Source organism: Macrobrachium rosenbergii, chromosome 33 (assembly GCF_040412425.1).
Source record: "Macrobrachium rosenbergii isolate ZJJX-2024 chromosome 33, ASM4041242v1, whole genome shotgun sequence".
Taxonomy (NCBI): Eukaryota; Metazoa; Arthropoda; class Malacostraca; order Decapoda; family Palaemonidae; genus Macrobrachium; species Macrobrachium rosenbergii.
Window position 1 is genome coordinate 2050001 of NC_089773.1, and position 20000 is coordinate 2070000.

The 20000-nt window shown below is 38.8% G+C and overlaps 1 protein-coding gene across 1 annotated transcript; it reads left to right on the forward strand.

Moving 5' to 3' along the window:
- Nucleotides 1-3350: 3350 nt before the first annotated feature.
- Nucleotides 3351-4151, forward strand: LOC136855766 (protein rtoA-like). Its single transcript, XM_067133123.1, has one exon. It carries the CDS (start codon nt 3351-3353, stop codon nt 4149-4151), a length of 801 nt encoding a protein of 266 aa, XP_066989224.1.
- The last annotated feature ends 15849 nt before the right edge of the window (nt 4152-20000 follow it).

Consider the following 20000-nt stretch of genomic DNA (forward strand, 5'->3'; position numbering starts at 1 on the left):
CCGTTCTTCGTCTTTGCCTTAACTCTTCCTCCTTCCCCTGCGCTATTTCCCGTTTCATCAAGGTTCATCTCCATCCCAATCGGCGTCCACGGTCAATCCTTGATAGGAGGTAAATTGGGTCTCTGATGGCTCCCACGGATCACACACACACATACACACACACACACACACACACACACACACACACACACACAGAACGTGGAAGAGACGTTATAATCCATTAGAACATGAAAGGAAGAGAGAGAGAGAGAGAGAGAGAGAGAGAGAGAGAGAGATACTTTACAATCCACTAGAATATTTAAGGAAGACGAGAGAGAGAGAGAGAGAGAGAGAGAGAGAGAGAGAGAGAGAGAGAGAGATGCTTTATAATCCACTAGAATATTTAAGGAAGACGAGAGAGAGAGAGAGAGAGAGAGAGAGAGAGAGAGAGAGAGAGAGAGAAGGTGGAAGAGACGTTGTAATCCATTAGAATATTTAAAGGAGGAGAGAGAGAGAGAGATAACCTGGGAATTTCCAAAAGTTTTTTTTTTTTTCCACTGTACATTATTAGTACCTTTTAATCATTCTTTTATCATTTTCTTCTGTGACTCCTGTGGTATATCTTTTCAATAGGGATTGTTTAAATTTCTTTTTTTGCTTCCCAGTCAGCCGAAATAATCGATGACATTATTATGACATATTCAGCTCCGTCATGAAAGGTCTTCAATTTTATTTTGCAAGGAAAATAGAGACTTAATCGAGGAAGGAAGTTGCAATTCATCCGGTATTATTATTATTATTATTATTATTATTATTATTATTATTATTATTATTATTATTATTATTATTATTATTATTATTTCAGTAGATGAAACCTATTCACGTGGAACAAGCACACCAAAGGGGCCATTGACTTGAAGTTCTTCAAGCCTCCAAAGAATGGAGGTTTCAACCTCCACCACAGACCCCACACTGCAGCAGTAACTGATCATGATACAGGGCCAGTGATATTTCATCGCCCTGGGTGGAGACGCGAACCCGCCACATCTTAGTGGCATACCACGACACTAACCACTGTTCCTCCGTAGTTCTGTCTGTAAACATTTGATTTGATTCACTTTTGATTCAGCGTTCTGTAATATAAATACGGTGAACGCTGTATTTGAGCATTGATTTATATTCAGAATGACAAAAGTTAAAAGTTTTAAATTTGAAAATTGAAAATAACCTGTTAAACCTTGTTCGTCCGTAGTAAAGCATAACACTTTTCTTGACATTCAGTTGAAAAATGCGTATGGAGGACTCCTTAAAGAACTTGGCTTGAAGAGGAAAAAGAGATTTGGGATGGTATAGATTTTTGAAGGAGATTTGATCAACTGCAGTCCAAGGGTTCGGTATGGTAAGGCGATGGTAGTTTTGAAATCTTTGGAAGTTGCTGGGTAGATCTGATAAATGTGACGACACGACATTGTTACGTGGATTAGAAACCATCTTATTTTGTGGATTTTCTACTAACAAGAAAAGGCAAATAAAACAAATAGGAAGATTTTCGTCGCATATACACTTCCCTCATTTTGGAGGCGTAGAAACACAAGGAAAAGTAGATTAAAATGGGAAGATTCTCAGTCATATACAAACTTCCCAAGTTTTGGAGTTGTGAAATTTAATATTCTTAACCCTTAATGGACGGGCGTCATCATATGATGATCTATAACAGGTTTTGAGTGATGGACGGGCCGACTCATATGAGTATTCATCACGTGTAGACTTACCGTGTTTTTGGAATAGTGCAAAACACAAGAAGATAAAAATGGAAGTAACAAGAATCCTGGTCATTGCAGCCTTTCCTTGTTTTGCAGCTGCAAAAGAGAAAAAACCCGAGAAAAACAAATAAAAAGACGTTGAGTCCCCTTGATGCGAAGATAATCCTTGTGTTAAGAGAGGGAGCCGGGCTTCGCTGCTATCTCAATCCAAGTCGCGAATGGATTTCTAAAGGTATTTGCATATAAAATAGAAGAAGAAGAAGAAGAAGACGACCACTCCTGCCAGGAGTCTTCTCCTCAACTCTACCCCTCCCCCTCACCCCGCCCCCACCCTAACCCCCAGACATCTTACTTCTCTGCGGACCTGTGAGGAAGAGAAGGAGGAGGAGGAGGAGGAGGCGCAAGGTCGATATTGCCATTTGTTTCCCAAAGGAAAATGAACCTTACGGGCCTGGCATGGTATTATTTATCTTGTGCAGTGAAAAAGAAAGAGTTTTGGCAACCAGCGGAAGAATAGTTGTAATGTCTTTGCGATATCTGGAATATGGTGTTGAAGAGGATTTTTTTTTTCTTTTACTTTTTTCTTGCTTTCCAGGATATTTTCCTTAATTCATTTCTGATATTTTTTATATCAGTGCTTTCCTCTCCTCTGAAAAGAAAAGTATTTTGCTTATCTCAAATGTGATAAAAAGATTTACGAGGAAACTGAGAGATGCCGAATCATGACATTAATTTTTCCATTGGTGTCGAGTTTCTAAATTTTCTGGTGATTTTCCTATTATGAAATCTCCAGCCTAAGCTCCTTTTACTCTAGAGTATTTTTGAGGTATATTTGGTGACACCATTGGTGTAACCTGGCTGGGCAATTGCTGCAAGAATAGGAGAATAATGGAACTCAAGTTACGCAACGAAAAGGAGAATGCATTTCTACTCTGAAGGTATTAGGAACATTGGTGTAACATAGTTTGTCATTTATATATTGAAATTTTTACTCTTCATGCACCGGTTGTTATCAGGCAGTGGTGCAGCCTTCTTTTTGTCTTTTACGGCAACACTGATACATAACAGTGTTTGTAGTAGTGGCTCGAACGAATACAAACAGTGTTGGTAACAGTGGATCGAACGAATACAACAATTATGGCATGAGTGGTGCGAGTGATTCCAGCAGCTTTGGTATCAGTAAAACAAACGAAAAACTTAGGTTGGTATTGATGGAGCGGGAGATAGTGGCAGTGTAGCCACCACAAGATCAGTGTTGGCATCAGTAGAACAAGTTACTGCACTGATGTTGGCACCAATGAAACAAACGACGAGCGAGTGTTATTGTCAAAGAAACAATAATCCGCAGCAGAGGAACAAGTGACTGCGCTAATGTGCTAATGTTGGCATCAGTGGAACAACAAACTGCGTTGATGTTGGCATCAGTAGAGGAAGTGGCTGCATTAAAATTGACATCAACAGAGGAAGTGACTGCATTGTTGCTGGCATCAATATGGCATCAATAGTGGATGTTTATATTGGCATCAATAGAGGAAGTGACTGCGCTGATGTTGGCATCAGTAGAGGAAGTGACTGTGTTGACGATGGCATCAATAGAGGAAATGACTGATGAATGCTGGCATCAATAGAGGAAGTGACTGCATTGATGTTGGCATCAATAGAGGAAGAGTCTGCGTCCTTGTTGGCACAAATAAAGGAAGTGACTGTGCTAATGTTGGCATCAGTAGAGGAAGCGACTACATTGATATTGGCATCAATAGAGGAAGTGACTGCACTCACGTTGGCATCAACAGAGGAAGTGACTGTGCTAATATAGGCATCAATAGAGGAAGCGACTGCGCTAATTTTGGCATCAGTAGTGGAAGTGACTGCATCAATAGAGGAAGTGACTGCACTAGTGGTGGCATCAGTAGAGGAAGTGACTGCATTGATGTTGGCATCAATAGAGGAAGAGTCTGCGTCCTTGTTGGCACAAATAGAGGAAGTGACTGTGCTAATGTTGGCATCAATAGAGGAAGCGACTGCATTGATATTGGCATCAATAGAGGAAGTGACTGCACTCACGTTGGCATCAACAGAGGAAGTGACTGTGCTAATATAGGCATCAGTAGAGGAAGCGACTGCGCTAATTGTGGCATCAGTAGTGGAAGTGACTGCATCAATAGAGGAAGTGACTGCACTAGTGGTGGCATCAGTAGAGGAAGTGACTGCATAATGTTGGCATCAGTAGAGGAAGTGACTAAACTGATGTTGGTATCAATAGAGGAAATGATTGCGTTAATGTTAGCATCAATGGAACAACAAACTGTGTTGATGGTGCCATCAATAGGGGAAGTGACCGCTAATGTTGGCATCAATAGGAGAAGCGCTTACACTAATGTAGGCATCAATAGAGGAAGGGACTGCTAATGTTGGCATCAGTAGAGGGAGGGACTGCGCTGATACTGGCACCAGTGGATCGAGCATCAGCAGCATCAGAGGCAGAAGAAGAGCAAGAAAAGTGATTGACGCGCGGGCTGTCTTTCTCGCTCGAACCCTGTCAGGCGTCTGCCGCCTCTCCATGATGGAATTGAAATTAATCGTAAAATAGGAGGCCAATAAGTGCCATTGGTCCGTCATCTATCTCATTTTGTCACATAGCGTCACGCAGCAGCGTCACGGGGCGACCCCGGCGTCACAGAGCGTCACCTGCCAGTGTAGTAATCAAGAGGTGTTATATGGCTGACTTCACACGGTAATTAAGTTCGCATCACACCTCATCTCCCGATCTCATCACGCCGCGTCCACTAGTCCAAAGGATGATGCTGCTGCTGCTGCTGCGGCTATGCGCTCGCGCGCGCGCACGTTAATACGTACATACACACACGCTTACATATATGTACATGCACGTCTGTAGCCTCAATCCGCGATTCAACAGTTGAAATACGAGCAGCGGGGGCCATTACTATTTTTATTTATCCTCTGAAGTTGCTATTTTGTATATGGGAAAATGACTTTAGTTATATATATATATATATATAATATATATATATATATATATATATATATATATATATATATATATATATATATATATATATATATATATACACACATATATATGTATGTATATAAATTTATATATATATATATATATATGTATATATATATATATACATTATATAATGTATATATATGTATATGTATATATATATATATATATATATATATATATATATATATATATATATATATATATATATATATTTATTTATTTATTTAGATAAATAGTTAGATTTTATATGTATACAGATGATATATAATTTGTATTTATTTATATCTGTGTGTGTGTGTAGAGAGAGAGAGACAGTCCTGCTGCGTCTTGTGTCCAATAATCTCGAAGTGCTCTATTAAGGGAAGTCCCTCCTCCTCCTCCTCCTCCTCCAAGCCCTATAATTAAGGGCCGTTTCCCCGATCCTTCGAAAGGAGGAGGAGGATTCCTGATGAAAATGCAGAATTGCTTCCTGATTCCATTACTTGTGCAAACGGAATGATCAAACACTCTCTCTCTCTCTCTCTCTCTCTCTCTCTCTCTCTCTCTCTCTCTCTCTCTCTCTCTCTCTCTCTCTCTCAGAGTTTGATACACGAATGTCGAGTGAGGAAGTCTTGTAATTTCTCTCTCTCTCTCTCTCTCTCTCTCTCTCTCTCTCTCTCTCTCTCTCTCTCTCTCTCTCTCAGGGTTTGATACATGAATGTCGTGTGAGAAACTCTTGTAATTCCAGCAGAGAGAGAGAGAGAGAGAGAGAGAGAGAGAGCTTGAGGCTGATTAGTAAACTCAGCCTGTCTAAGTGGGATGAGAGAGGTTGAGTGAGGCTGGACTAATATGCATATCGTAGAGGGGGGGTGGGCGGTCGGGGAGGGGGAGATGGGGGGGACACGGAAAGCCTATCCTTTTAGCATTGGGAGACCTGGAAGCTGGTAGCGGAGACGTGTATGAGGTGAAGATTATATTTTTGAGGATTTTTGGTGTGATAAAATATAAACTGCACACTTGACTGTTATTCAGATTAGGCCCTTTTTGTTTTTCTTTCTATATTTATATATATATATATATATATATATATATATATATATATATATATATATATATATATATATATATATATGCATACATATATAAAGTTAATTTTTGTTGATTGCATATGCACATAGAATATTTACATATCAGTATTTGCATGTCACAAGAATTCGTCTGTTTTTGCAGCTTATTTGTTAGTTTGTTTCTTTAGTTGCTTGTTTATCAGCAGAATAATGTATAAAGTTAATTGTGGAACTGTCCGAAATTTCTCCAGTGGTGACCTACATCACTGGGAGTCTTCTAGCTCAGGATAGGGGCTCTTGAAGGGGTGGCCGGGGAAGGTTGATTGCCCAGCCCTGGCTGAGGTTTGCGTCCTCTGAACTCTACAGAGATACGATGAAGGCTCATCAGTCACGTATCTTAATTTTCTCTGCGACCCTAACAGTCGACTGATTACCAGGTGCAACATTGAGACGTGAAGATTTAAGGAAATGCTTCTAATAGCATTTTCCATTCTCCGGGGATCGATCCTGAGGCTCTTTGGTGGGAAGGTCCAGCAAATATAGTGAGAGAGAGAGAGAGAGAGAGAGAGAGAGAGAGAGAGAGAGAGAGAGAGAGAGAGAGAGAGAGAGAGAGATCCATTCGGCTTCCTTCCAACCTTGCAACCCTCACCAAAGGGCGGATGCATTTGAAGCTAGTTAATATTGTCAAAGCCGTTCTATGAGCACGCTTGACCAAGCGCACATACACTCACACACACACAGTCACACATACACAGAAACACACACACACACACAGACACGGTTACTAATACACTTAGCGGCCCAACGCCAGAATCCAATGGTGCATACATCGCTTGGCCCAGATCAGATCGATGCCTCGGTATCTGCTCAGCCGAAATTATTAGTCCTTTTGCCCGTGATCCCTTCGCGGTGATTCTGATAATGCAGTTTTTCATCCCGAAATAAATAAAATAGAAAGACAAATTATTGTTCTTGTAGATGTGGAAGTTTGTCGCCACGATGGAAATTCTAAACTGGTCTTATTCATTGGTAATTGGGTTTGTAATGGCTACGTGTCTCCCAATTTGCAAACACTGATTTTTTTGGTTTAGTTTTGTCCATTAGAATTTCTGTTGTAAGGTCAATTTGCAATAAAAAAAATTATTTTAGTCCTTTTTTTCATTTTAATGTTTATTAAACATTGGAATGGAAAAAATAATTTTCAGTATTTTTTCCATTTTAATGTTTATTAAACATTGAAATGAAAAAAATTATTTTTAGTATTTTTCCATTATAATGTTTATTAAGCATTGGAATAAAAAAATATTTAGTACTTTTTTCCATTTTAATGTTTATTAAACATTGAAATAAAAAAAATGTAGTCATTTTTCCAATTTAATGTTTATTAAGCATTGGAATGAAAAATATAAATTTTAGTTCTTTTTTTCTATTTTAATGTTTATTAAACATTGAAATGAAAACAATAATTTTTAGTCCATCCAGTTTTTAGTCCATCTTCTCCGTTTTAATGTGTATTAAACATTGAAATAAAAAAAATAATTTTTAGTCCTTTCCATTTTAATGTTTATTAAATATTGAAATGGAAAAAAAATGCTTTGTGCTTTTTTCCCATTTAAAGGTTTTTTAAACATTTAAATGAAAAAAAAATAATTTTTAGTCCTTCTTTCCATTTTAATGTTTGTTAAACATTGAAATAAAAAAGTTTTTTAGTCCTTTTTTTCCATTTAAATGTTTGTTAAACATTGAAATGAAAAACATCCATTTTAGTCCTTTTTTAGTCCTTGAAATTCAAGCTTCCAAAGTCTGTGGTGTCACTAGGAAGAAGTAAGAGGAAGTAAAGGAAAATACAGAAAGAAGAGATCCCACTTATTAAAAGAAAGAAATAATAAATAGATAAAAAGGTAAAAAAAGTATTAATGTCAACAAAGATATCCCAAGTCCTATTATTATTATTATTATTATTATTATTATTATTATTATTATTATTATTATTATTATTCAGTAAATGAAACCTGTTCATATGGAACAAGCCCACTACAGGGGCCATTGACTTGAAATTCAAGCTTCCAAAGAATATGGCATTCACTAGGAAGAAGTAAGAGGAAGCAAAGAAGAGATCCCACTTACTAAAAAAAGAAAGAAATGAATTGATAAATAGATAAATGGATAAAAAATGTATTAATGTCAACAAAGCTCTCTCGAGGCTTCGCCGAAGAGCCAAGAGAGATAGGCGCCTGCATTAGAGGCCTTTGTGTGGTTAAGCGAATGTTCTTCTTCTTCTTCTTCTTATTCTTGTACTTGAAGCTTTCGTTAACGTTCATTCCCCATTGTCCTGGACGCAGGAAATCATCCCTAATTGAGCTTCGTCTGACGAGCTGTAATAGCTAATTACGACAAACATTAGGGAAGATATTAGCGTAATTTGGCCACGTCATAACGGATTTTTCGCTGATTACATAAACAAGATTAGGTCCTTATGATGACATTAGTATCCTTGCATTCGGGCATCCCTTGTTTCTGGGGCGTGAATTTTAATTGTCCCTTCTTCTCCTCTTTTCACTCAGTCTCTCAGTATTTTCAGGGCTTCGTTTGCCTTCAGTAAAGCTGTTTAAGCAGAGATAAAACCCTCAGGTGCATTTTTAGTATATATCTGTTGTTCGGTTTTTGGGTCCTTCGGTAAATTGGAAAATTACCCTACTGGAAAAAAGGCAAGAATATAGCAGCCCTTTGCATATGCTCTTTACTAACTTTGCAGTTTTTTTTTTTTATTTGCACGGAAAGGAGTCGATAATTCGATCATTTTTTCACACATTCATATATTTGTATATATATATTATATGTGTGTGTGTGTATAATGTATGTTATATATATATATATATATAATATATATATATATATATATATATATATATATATATATATATATATATATATATGTGTGTGTGTGTGTGTGTGTGTACACACATACGTATATTTAGAGAGAGAGAGAGAGAGAGAGAGAGAGAGAGAGAGAGAGAGAGAGAGAGAACTTCATGCTCTATAGTGTCGTTATAAATCTTGAATGTCGAAAACCAGGACTTATTCCAGTGCTGATCCAACACGAACTCCAGGAAATGGAAGGGGGAAGGGACTCTGGAGGGGTGTTGGGGGTCTTGGGAAGAAAGAGGGGGGCCGGTTGTTGGATACGTCTCGAACCTCAAACTGAACCCCGTTGGTTTAATAACGAAGCCGGAGGTTTCGTATTTCCTCTTGGGTTGAAAGTCGCCTCGTAGTCAACCATGTACAACCAAACTTTGGCGGAGATAAGACCAATAGAAGGGAGTGGGGAGGGGAGGGGAGGGGGCGTAGGAGGCAGTATGTGTGTGTGTGAAGGGGGGGTGGGTGGAGGGACGTGGCAGTAGCATCCTCCTCCTCCTCATTAAGCGAATTTGCGCAACCGTATTCGAACATCTCGTTATCCGAATACAAAGGGCGCGTGTTTAACCAGCTTTGACAACGGCAAATGGCCATTCATAATTCAGCCGTCTTCATAATTAGGGAGCGGATTAAGCTTCGTCCTGGACGGGCGTCTGCGGTGGAGGAAATGAGGAAAGATGAGGGGGAGGAGGATTGGTTGTGGGGGGAGGGAAGGAGGTAGGTGGAGGAGGAGAAAATGATTGAGGGTGGAATCGGAAAGAGAGAGGACGACCATGTATAGAGGGAATGGAATTGAAAGAAGTGAAGAATGGAAAAGGAAGACTGGATTCTGGACATGGAATGGATCTGGGAATGGGAATGGGGGGTTGGTCTGGAACGGATGAGAACGTGAAGTGCAGCGGCTAAGCTTTAGAGACAGGCGGAGATATTGATAGGTATTTATTAATGAATGTTTTATATATATATATATATATATATATATATATATATATATATATATATATATATATATATATATATATATATATATTAATAAATATTTATTGATAAATGAATACATTGACTTCAATTCATTTTATGATGATGATAATAATCAGAGGGAGTTGGATTTAATATATTGAAACAAATGTCAGTGTGAAACGCCCAGTAAAATTCCTCCCTATCTGAACCTTGAGAATTTATTCTGTTAGAATTAAGGTGGCCTTATGCCAGCTTGCGAAGTGATCTTGTATTTCCATTACAGGGATGAATTAAGATTTTCAGGTGAGGGCGGCTTTGGTTTGGCCCCACAGCAATCAAAAAATACTTTGCTGTTTGCAAAAAATATCAGACAATATCTTTATAAAAATTACTTCATAACACAACAATTCGTAGCACTTACTTTCAAGTTCTTGTTGTTTGCAAAACCACTTAGGAAATTAATTTTATGTGCTAATGCCGTTGTTTGTAACATGACAAGGGAATATCACGCCTGGTTCATCTGCTGGTTAAGAACAATGTTAATGGTGCATTAACTTGGAAAGGGAATATTGTGTTTTATATACCCATGAGGCGATTATTAGAGAGAGAGAGAGAGAGAGAGAGAGAGAGAGAGAGAGAGAGAGAGAGAGAGAGAGAGAGAGCATCATCAAAACTAACTGGAAAAAAGGTGCACATGTTCCATGGAAGAGTGAACAAGGCAGCATCATGAACCTTTTAAGCTAAATATGTATTTCCGCAGTACAGTATTTCCCAGTATTTAGAGGCTACAGTATCAGCTGTAATGGGGGAAATTACATTCTTAAAGCGATGCATTACACGCAAGCTTTGCAAGTAAACAGGAAGGGTGTGAGTATGCGTGTTTGTGTGTGTGTGTGTGTAAGTTTGTGCACGAGCCCACAGCCATTCTCGAGGGATTATGGGAATTTTCGTCAAAATTAGATGGGATTGTTCTATAATTGGCCCGCGTGAGCTCGATTCATTTTTCGGAGATATTTTGACTATGTGCTCAAGTTTCATTGTATTAAGGAATTGTGAAGAAAGTTCTTACGATTGAGAGTATACACAAACACTCTCTCTCTCTCTCTCTCTCTCTCTCTCTCTCTCTCTCTCTCTCTCTCTCTCTCTCTCTCTCCCCGGCCTTCCTATCAAAATAGAATGTTTCAAATATTTAACGATTAAAAAATAAATTTCCCTAAATATGCTCCTAGGAAGGTTCTGGTACCAAACATACTTCCGTAGGGGGGTAGTGCCGTCAGTGCACCTCATGCGGTGCACTGTAGGCATTACTTAAGGTTCTTTGCAGCGTCCCTTCCATGGCATCAATCTACAACCCCGACTTGGCCTTTGGCCTAAATTTTATATTCAATTCAGTGACCGAGCCCATAGCAGACTGACTGGTGTTCAGTCCAGACTGACTGATGTTCAGTCCAGACTGACTGATGTTCAGTCCAGACTGACTGGTGTTCAGTCCAGACTGACTGGTGTTCAGTCCAGACTGACTGGTGTTCAGTCCAGACTGACTGGTGTTCAGTCCAGACTGGCTGGTGTTCAGTCCAGACTGGCTGGTGTTCAGTCCAGACTGACTGATGTTCAGTCCAGTATTGTACAGCCAGATATTTACTTTGAAACGTAGACGAGGACAAATTGACAATTTTCAAATTCACACTTTATATGAGATGGAATTTTTGGCGCGATCAAATAGTTTTGATTGCCGTAATCTTAACGCCAGTAATGAAGATCAGAGCGAATTGCTAAACAAACACACAAACAAAAAAACAAACATACCAGTTTTATGAGGATTTTTTTATTTGTTTATTATCGTCCCTTTGACTCTGTACAAAAAAAAAGAGACGCAGCGTAAAACCATTGGATCTTTTAACCGGGATGTTTCTCTTTGATGATTTTTTTTTCTCGTATCTGCAAATCCTGCAAAAATTCCGAGTGCCAGAATGTTTCGTCGCGTCTTTTCTTTTCCGTGCTAGATACTTCTGTAAATAAACACTCCGTTGAGAGAACGTATCTTGCATATTTCGAAGCTGGAAAAATGTCGCAAAAATTTTAATGATGTTTTCTTCATTTTGACCGAGACGCACTGCACTGGAGACTGCTGCAGACAGTTTATTTGAAAAAAAATAATATTTTATATATATATATATATATATATATATATATATATATATATATATATATATATATGTATGTATATGTGTGTGTGTTTGTATATGAATATATGTATATAAAAATATATATTTATTTTATATATGTATAAATATATATATATATATATATATATATATATATATATATATATATATATATATATATATTATATATATTTTTATATATATATATATATATATATATATATATATATATATATATATAAAGCTACTATGAACATTTCTGGGACAAAATGTTTTATTTTGCCTGATCCTTCGGAACCGGAAATTACTGCAGCTGTCTTTTTGAAGACATTTTGTTTTATGTCTGGAAAAAGGGAACTAAAAAAAAAAAAAAAAAAAAAAACGAAATGTTGCTTCTGTGTTGTCATAGGCGCCCCTTCGGCCCCTAGCAGCGACCCTTTTCATTCCTTTTACTGTACCTCCATTCATATTCTCCCTTCCATCTTACTCTCCACCCTACTCTAACAATGTTTCATAGTGCAACTGCGAGGTTTTCCTTTCAGCGCCGAATGGCCTCATAGGTCCCAGCGCGTGGCCTTCGACCTAAGCTGTATACTCGATCTGTCTGTCTGTCTATCTGTCTATCTATCATATTCTTGCAAATGAATTTCTGGGGCTATATCCCTGGCACTGTCCATCTACTCTATGTGCTGACGAGTCGCGTGCTGCTTATCAACTCACTCTATGGAATGTGACCTTTTCAATGCGAAGGATTCTCGCAATGGAATCTAATTGGTTTGCGTATTTGTGTATGAGTGAAGTCTACGGTTCTTGTTCTGGATAATCATTAAGCATTGGGTTCGGGTAGAGGATAATCAGTCGAGTTTTTTTATTCTTCAGTTCAGAATATCTCGTTTTTCAGCATTGATGCTCCTTTCTGCTGTGAGGCCAAATGTTTGTTTAGAAGTGAAATAATCACTCGATCATTTGCCAGCGATAGTGGTTGCTTTAAATTAGGCTGGACTTAAGCTGACATGGCCTCTTGTTCAATAGGAGTTTTTATTTTTTCGAACGTGTTTATAAGAGGAGACTGGTATGGACCTTATGGCCAGGACTATCAGCCGATACTGGTTTTTATGGCCAGGACTATCAGCCGATACAAAACCAGTTAAAATAAAAGTGAGTAATTCTTTTTCTCAGTAATGTTGGAAGAAAATAGGTTTCTTAGCAGTGGTAAGTAAGATAATTCCCCATTCCAGTTGTGATCATTACCTCCCTCGCACTATTTTTCTTTCTCGTCCCGTCGGCGGAGTGTCTCACATGTCTGATCTTTGGTAGGAAATCAATAACTCTCTCTCTCTCTCTCTCTCTCTCTCTCTCTCTCTCTCTCTCTCTCTCTCTCTCTCTCACACACATCTTTGTTTGTGTCACCTTCGTCTCGGGGAGTTTTACGAACCTTTCGTCGAATTGCGGATTTTCTCTTTTTTGTGACCGTGATTTTTCTTATTCTCTTATTCTATTGTCCCCATACCGTCAAAAATTGGTGGTGATAGAAGAGAAGTGCGTGACGTGCTTTGCCGAAGGTCGCACTGACGTACCCTCATTCAGTATACTTATTTAGAGGCCATTGTTTCGTCTAGTCTATGACTAGACGACCGCAAGTCCGGACGTGGGATTTATTGCCTGTAGACTACCAGTGGTGCGCACGGGAAACTAATACTGTATATGGAAATGCAATACACTTTCTTATATACTATTTCACCCTTCAAGCCTCCTCTTCCCGTATTTTCCCTGGAGAGGTCAGTTCAGAAATTCACAAATTGCACATTTCAGTATCTGTCAAAGTTCGGCTGGCTGTGTGTGTGTGCGTGTGTGCGTGTATCTCCTCCCATTTGCTTGAGCTTCCATACATTAAGAGGTCGGTCTGACTATGTGGTCCGGGGTATGATTGGGGCATTTATTTCCACGTTCAATTGGTCTGCATATAAAGAAAATAGCTTCTGAAATGAGGCGTTCAGCATTAGAGGGGTCTCTCGCCACAATAAAAATGTTTGAGTTATAAGCCGTCAAAGTTTTGGAAATTCAACCTGCTCTAATTTCTTTAATTTTCAAGATACAAAGTTGAATTTCGTATGAGTTGAAGTATTTGCGATCAGGAATAGAATAGTATGCATAAAAAAATTCTACTTATTGATGTCCAGGAATGTCAGTGTGGCTGCTTCTTGCCTCGTCCTACTGAGAAAGATATATTGTCAAATACGTGTATTTCCGTTCTTAGGGAACGTTACGTGCTGCACCAGATGAGTCATTTACAGTGGAAGCCGTTACTTTGTCGAGAGCTTCTGCTGTCTGAGAGTTTTATCTGCTGCAGCAGATGAATCATCTGCAGTGGAAGGCGTTTCCGATGTCAAGTACTTCCCTTTATCTGGTAACATTGTTTAATTCCAGGTGAATCGCAGACGCTCGAAAGCATCACTTTGTCAAATGGTTCTGTTACCTGGGAGCGTAAATTTAGGCTAGGTGAATCATTTGCAACAAAAGCTTCATTCGTTGCTGGAGGTGAATCATTTGCAACAAAAGCTTCACTCGTTGCCCAAGGTGAATCATTTACAACAGAAGCTTCATTCGTTGCCCAAGGTGAATCATTTGCAACGAAAGCTTCATTCGTTGCTCAAGGTAATCATGTGCAACAAAAACTTCATTCTTTGCTGGAGGTGAATCATTTACAACAGAAGCTTCATTCGTTGCCCAAGGTGAATCATTTGCAACAAAAGCTTCATTCGTTGCTCGAGGTGAATCATTTGCAACAAAGGCACTCGCTCCGTTACCAAGTACTTCCGTTATCCGGAAAGGTTATTCGCTCGGCCAGATGAATCATTTGCACTTTGTATGAGCCATAATAGAAGGAAAGTCAGCGTAGGAGGAGGAGGGGGGGAAGGGATATGTCGGGGAAGGCGGATCGCCCCAGCGGGGCCTTTAGAAACGACGGACGGGTATACATTCGGGCATTAGGGAGGAAGACTTATCTCCCGACGGCAGCGGGAATAAATAAATGGGCCAGTCGGCATCAGCGGAAGCTAATTAAGCTGGAGGTGTCACGGGAGAGACTCCTGATGAAACATCTCGCGAAATGAGATGGAGGGGGGGGGGGACCGACGCTCCCGGCTGCTGCTGCTGCTTCTGCTGAGGGGGATGTGTGCCAGTGAGGCCGCCGTCGACGCTGGGGATTGGGTTACTTGGGGAAGAAGAAGAAGAGGAGGAGCGCCCCCCGCTGACGAAGATGGCTAATATTCTCTCCTAGTTTCTCCCTTTTCCGTCGCTAAGACTTGCTTATGTAAACCGGATGAAATGGAAGCCTATCCGTCTTCCACCGGCCTTTTATTAGATTTCAGTCGTGGCCACCCAAGATATATCCCACCTTTTTATTTTTTTCATCCCTTCTTTTTCCTGCTCAGATGATGATGGTGATGATGATGATGATGGTATCACCATTTCCGTGGTGTTTTTGTTCGAGACAAAGAAATGCAAATCTCGCCACACCTTCCTCCAGCTCTTAAGAGAATGCGGTTTGTGATGTAGAACAGAGTTGCATAAATACATATCTTATCTGCTTGCGGCGGTCTGCACTCTCCGGCAGTCTTCAAAATCAAGATATGGTAAACGTAAAATCTGTGTCACCCACAAATTAAATATCTTCACTGATTCTTGATTGTGTTCAGTTTCTGGTTAATTAGGTATATCGACAATTTCGCTACGAAAAAAATTATAAAAATTGTCAGACCTATATTTTTAGTATTGCCAAAACTGAATATGAGATGTGCTTTGTTTAAAGTGATAAGTATGTCGATGTTTTTGTTCAGAGAATATAAATAAAAATATCCTGTAGAAGAGAATAGGGGCTCTTCTAAGGAACCGTTTCAGAGAGGGATGTGTATTTAATGGACTGCGTAGAGGGCAGGCCGACCACACACAAACATAAGTACGCTAAGTAGAACGTCCCCTAAGGGTGGGGTAGTGCCGTCATTGCACTTCATACGGTGCACTGTAGGCATTACTTAAGGTTCTTTGCAACGTCCCTTCGGCCCATAGCTGCAACCTCTTTCATTTCTTTTACTGTACCTCCATTCATATTCTCTTTCTTCAGTCTTACTTTCCTCAACCCTCTCCTAACAATCGATTCATAGTGCAGCTGCTTTGAGGTTTTCCTCCCGTCACACCTTTCAAATCTTTTGACTGTCTCAATTTCCGTATCAGCGCTGAATGACCTCACAGGTCCCAGCTCTTGCCCTTTGGCCTAAACTCTGCATTGAACTTGGCAGAACTCTCCCTGCGATGAAATAGAGAGAGGGAGACGCCATAGAAGCGAGCTGATTAATGAATCCAAGCGGTTCGCCATTTGCATGGTCATTCATCTTACGAGCGAAAGCAGACCAGGGCTTCGTAATGGAAGACAAATATTGGTGGCTGAGAGCTGGGGGGAAATAGATGTGAGTTATTTGCGTGCGGGAAAACATAAGTCGAGAGAGCTTTTTGGCCAAACGCAACTATTTGAATATTGTCAGGAGCCGTTGACAGCGCTTGATGGATGTGTCTCTGGGACGCCGAGGATCTCCCATCATCAGTTATTGCTGTTGAAGGATTAACGGCCAGTATTAATCAAAGTGGATTGGGACCGTTAGAAGTGCTGCTTCGACGGGGCTTGCCCTTTCTAAGATTTTTAGTTGTGGAGAATATAAATTATTCGTGCATTATTATATACATGCACACACGCACATGTGTATAATACATTATATATATATATATATATATATATATATATATATATATATATATATATGTATATATATATATATATATATATATATATATATATATATATATATATATATATTATACATATATATATATATATATATATATATATATATATATATTATACATATATATATATATATATATATATATATATATATATATATATATATTATACATATATATATATATATATATATATGTATGTATGTATGTATGTATGTATGTATGTATAGAGTATTAATACTAATTGTATAAAGGGAGAAAGTCAGCATCAGCTTTTGGAAAACTTGAAACTAACCATCTTAACCAGAGGCCAATAGAAGGCCAGCCTCTATCCCTTTTCTAGGCCAGTCCCGAAAACTCACTAGAAAAAAATTGACAGATCTCTAAGCCTCCTCAAGGAAGACCGGTTTTAAGAGTGGAAAACAAGAGCAGGAAGGAAGTTCCAAAGCCTTGTAGTGGAGAGAGAGAAGCAGTCACGGAACTGCATAATCTGTGGATTATCGTTTTCTGAGAAAAGTCGACGATACTGAAGATATTGTGAATAGTGCGATCAGTGCATCTCACGCAGTGCGCTGTAGGCATTACTTGAGGTTTTTTGCGGCGTCTCTTCGGCCTCTAGCTGGAACCCCTTTCGTTCCTTTTACTGTTCCTCCGTTCATATTCCTTTCTCCCATCTTACTTTCCACCCTCTCTTCACAATTCTTTCACAGTGCAACCGCGAGGTTTTCCTCCTGTTACACATTTAAATATACCTCTACTTTCAATTTCCCTTTCAGCGCTGAGTGACCTCGTAGGTCCCAGCGCCTGGCCTTCCGCCAAAATTTTATATTCCATTCCATTCCACAGAAATGTGGAATCTCTGAACTTTCAGACAATTTTCACTAGTGTGGAAAATAATCGACGTAGAAGAATCCAGAACTGTATCTAGATGCCAATGGTTTTCTGTCATTAACTAACTTCTGTTTCCCGCATAATTATTATTATTATTATTATTATTATTATTATTATTATTATTATTATTATTATTATTATTCAGAGGATGAATCCTATTAATTTGGAACAAGCCCACCAAAGGGCCCACTGACTTGAAATTCTTTAAACTTCCAAAGAATATTAAGATGTTCCTTCTTAAGAAGTAACAGAAACAAAAGGGAAATACGGAAAGAGGAAATCAGTTATTAGAAAAACGGATCATTCATTTCTCTGCAAGTTCACTCTAGGTTAGTAATGACCTTTTGCCTTGATGATGAATAGGGAATGTGCACACATTATGCATAATGAGAGCAGTAATAACTGCCGGGTAAATTAGCTTGAGAATTATGTAAGGCAAACACGAGCGCACAAAGCGAATCTGCTCATTTGTATGTCTCAAAACATACGCTCCGTAGGGGGGGCGGGGGGGGGAGGTTAGTGCCGTCAGTGCACCTCACGAGGCGCACTGTAGGTTCTTTGCAGCGTCCCTTCCTTGGGCCTCCAGCTGCAACCCCTTTCATTCTTTTTACTCTCTCCATTCATAGTATCTTTCTTCCATCTTGCTATGCACCCGCTCCTAACAATTATTTCAAAGTGCAACTGCTTTTAGGTTTTCCTCCTGTTACACCTCTCTAACATTTTACTCTCAATTTCAGTTTCAGCGCTGATTGACCTCATAGGTCCCAGCGATTGGCCTTTGGCCTAAATTCTATATTCAATTGTATATTCAATTCATTACAGTGTTAAATTCCTCATGTGAGAAGCCTCTAATTTTCCTCCTCTAAAACACTGACAAACGCACAGGAGATATTCAGATATTACGTGGACAAGCTTTCACGGCTATGGCTGGCGACCAGGTCGAACAGAACAGAAGCTTTAAATATATTTGTTCTCGGGAAAAAAAAAAAATCCTTTTTATTTGTGCCGTCTGTCAAAGAGATCTATTCATGCAAGAGGCGTATTTTCATTCAACGTGATGTTGCTGGAACCAGTAACGTGCTCTCTCTCTCTCTCTCTCTCTCTCTCTCTCTCTCTCTCTCTCTCTCTCTCTCTCTCTCTCTCTCTCTCTCTCATTTCTCTGAATTATTTTCGCTGCGTTTATGTACGGTGAGGTATTGTTTTCAAATGAAAACAGTAAGGGAATTGACAATTCGAAAGCAGTTGACTGCGGAAACCTTGAACTCTACAAAAATTATATTCTAAGCGTAAAAGCTGTTGCTTAGAACTCGACAGAATTATTTTGTAAACAGAAAAGCTGTTGCTCAGAACTTTACAAAATTATTTTGTGAACAGAAAAGCCGTTGCTTAGAACCCTAAAAAATTATTTTGTAAACAGAAAAGATGTTGCTTAGAACGCTACAGAATTATATACTAAACAGAAAAGCCGTTGCTGAGAACTCGACAAAATTATTTTGTAAAGAGAAGAACCGTTGCTTAGAACTCTACAAAATTATTTTGGAAACATAAGCTGTTACTCAGAACTCTACAAAATTATTTTGTAAACAGAAAAGCTGTTGCTCAGAACTTTACAAAATTATTTTCTAAACAGAAAATCTGTTGCTTAGAACTCTACAAAATTATTTTGGAAACAAAAGCTGTTACTCAGAACTCTACAAAATTATTTTGTAAACAGAAAAGCTGTTGTCAGAACTTTACAAAATTATTTTGTAAACAGAAAAGCTGTTGTTTAGAACTCTACAAAATTATTTTGGAATCAGAAAAGCCGTTGCTTAGAATTCTACAAAATTATTTTGTAAACAGAAAAGCTGTTGCTTAGAACTCTACAGAATTATATTCGAAACAGAAAAGCTGTTGCATAAACTTTCAGTAATTGCAGGGTACCTTCAGAAGCACCGGTAATTAACCTGAGTGTTCAGACGCAAATGAAGCCAATAGATTAATTTTACCAAGACTTCATTCGTGGCGTTCTGGCCTCGTCTAATAGCTCGTTGTGTCATTTGTTTGTTTATTTCGCAAATTGCCCGGTCATTACTGTAATAAATCCTCTTAATTTCCAAAAACCTTAAGAATGAACTATTTACCCTTTATTACTGTTGTCCTTCGTTTACTCAGCGGATCGTGTGATTGATTGTTTTACATGAATCTGGCGTAACATCGAGCTCCATCTACGCCGAAAGAGAAAAGTTGAATATATTTACTCCAAAAAATTTTCCTTTTGAAATACCATTACATCCCACTTAGAGTAATAGATACACCCACAAAAGTTGAATATATTTACTCCAAGAAAATTCTCCTTTCGAAATAGTCTTGCATCCCACGTAGGGTAATAGATACCCTCACTTATTCAGTGGTAAAACAAATTTTTTTTTTTTTTTCAGGGATTAGGGAGGGGGGCTTTTCAGTAAAG

Excerpts from the sequence above, each read along its gene's own strand:
- LOC136855766 (XM_067133123.1), top strand. The coding sequence starts at position 3,351 with ATGAATGCTGGCATCAATAGAGGAAGTGACTGCATTGATGTTGGCATC.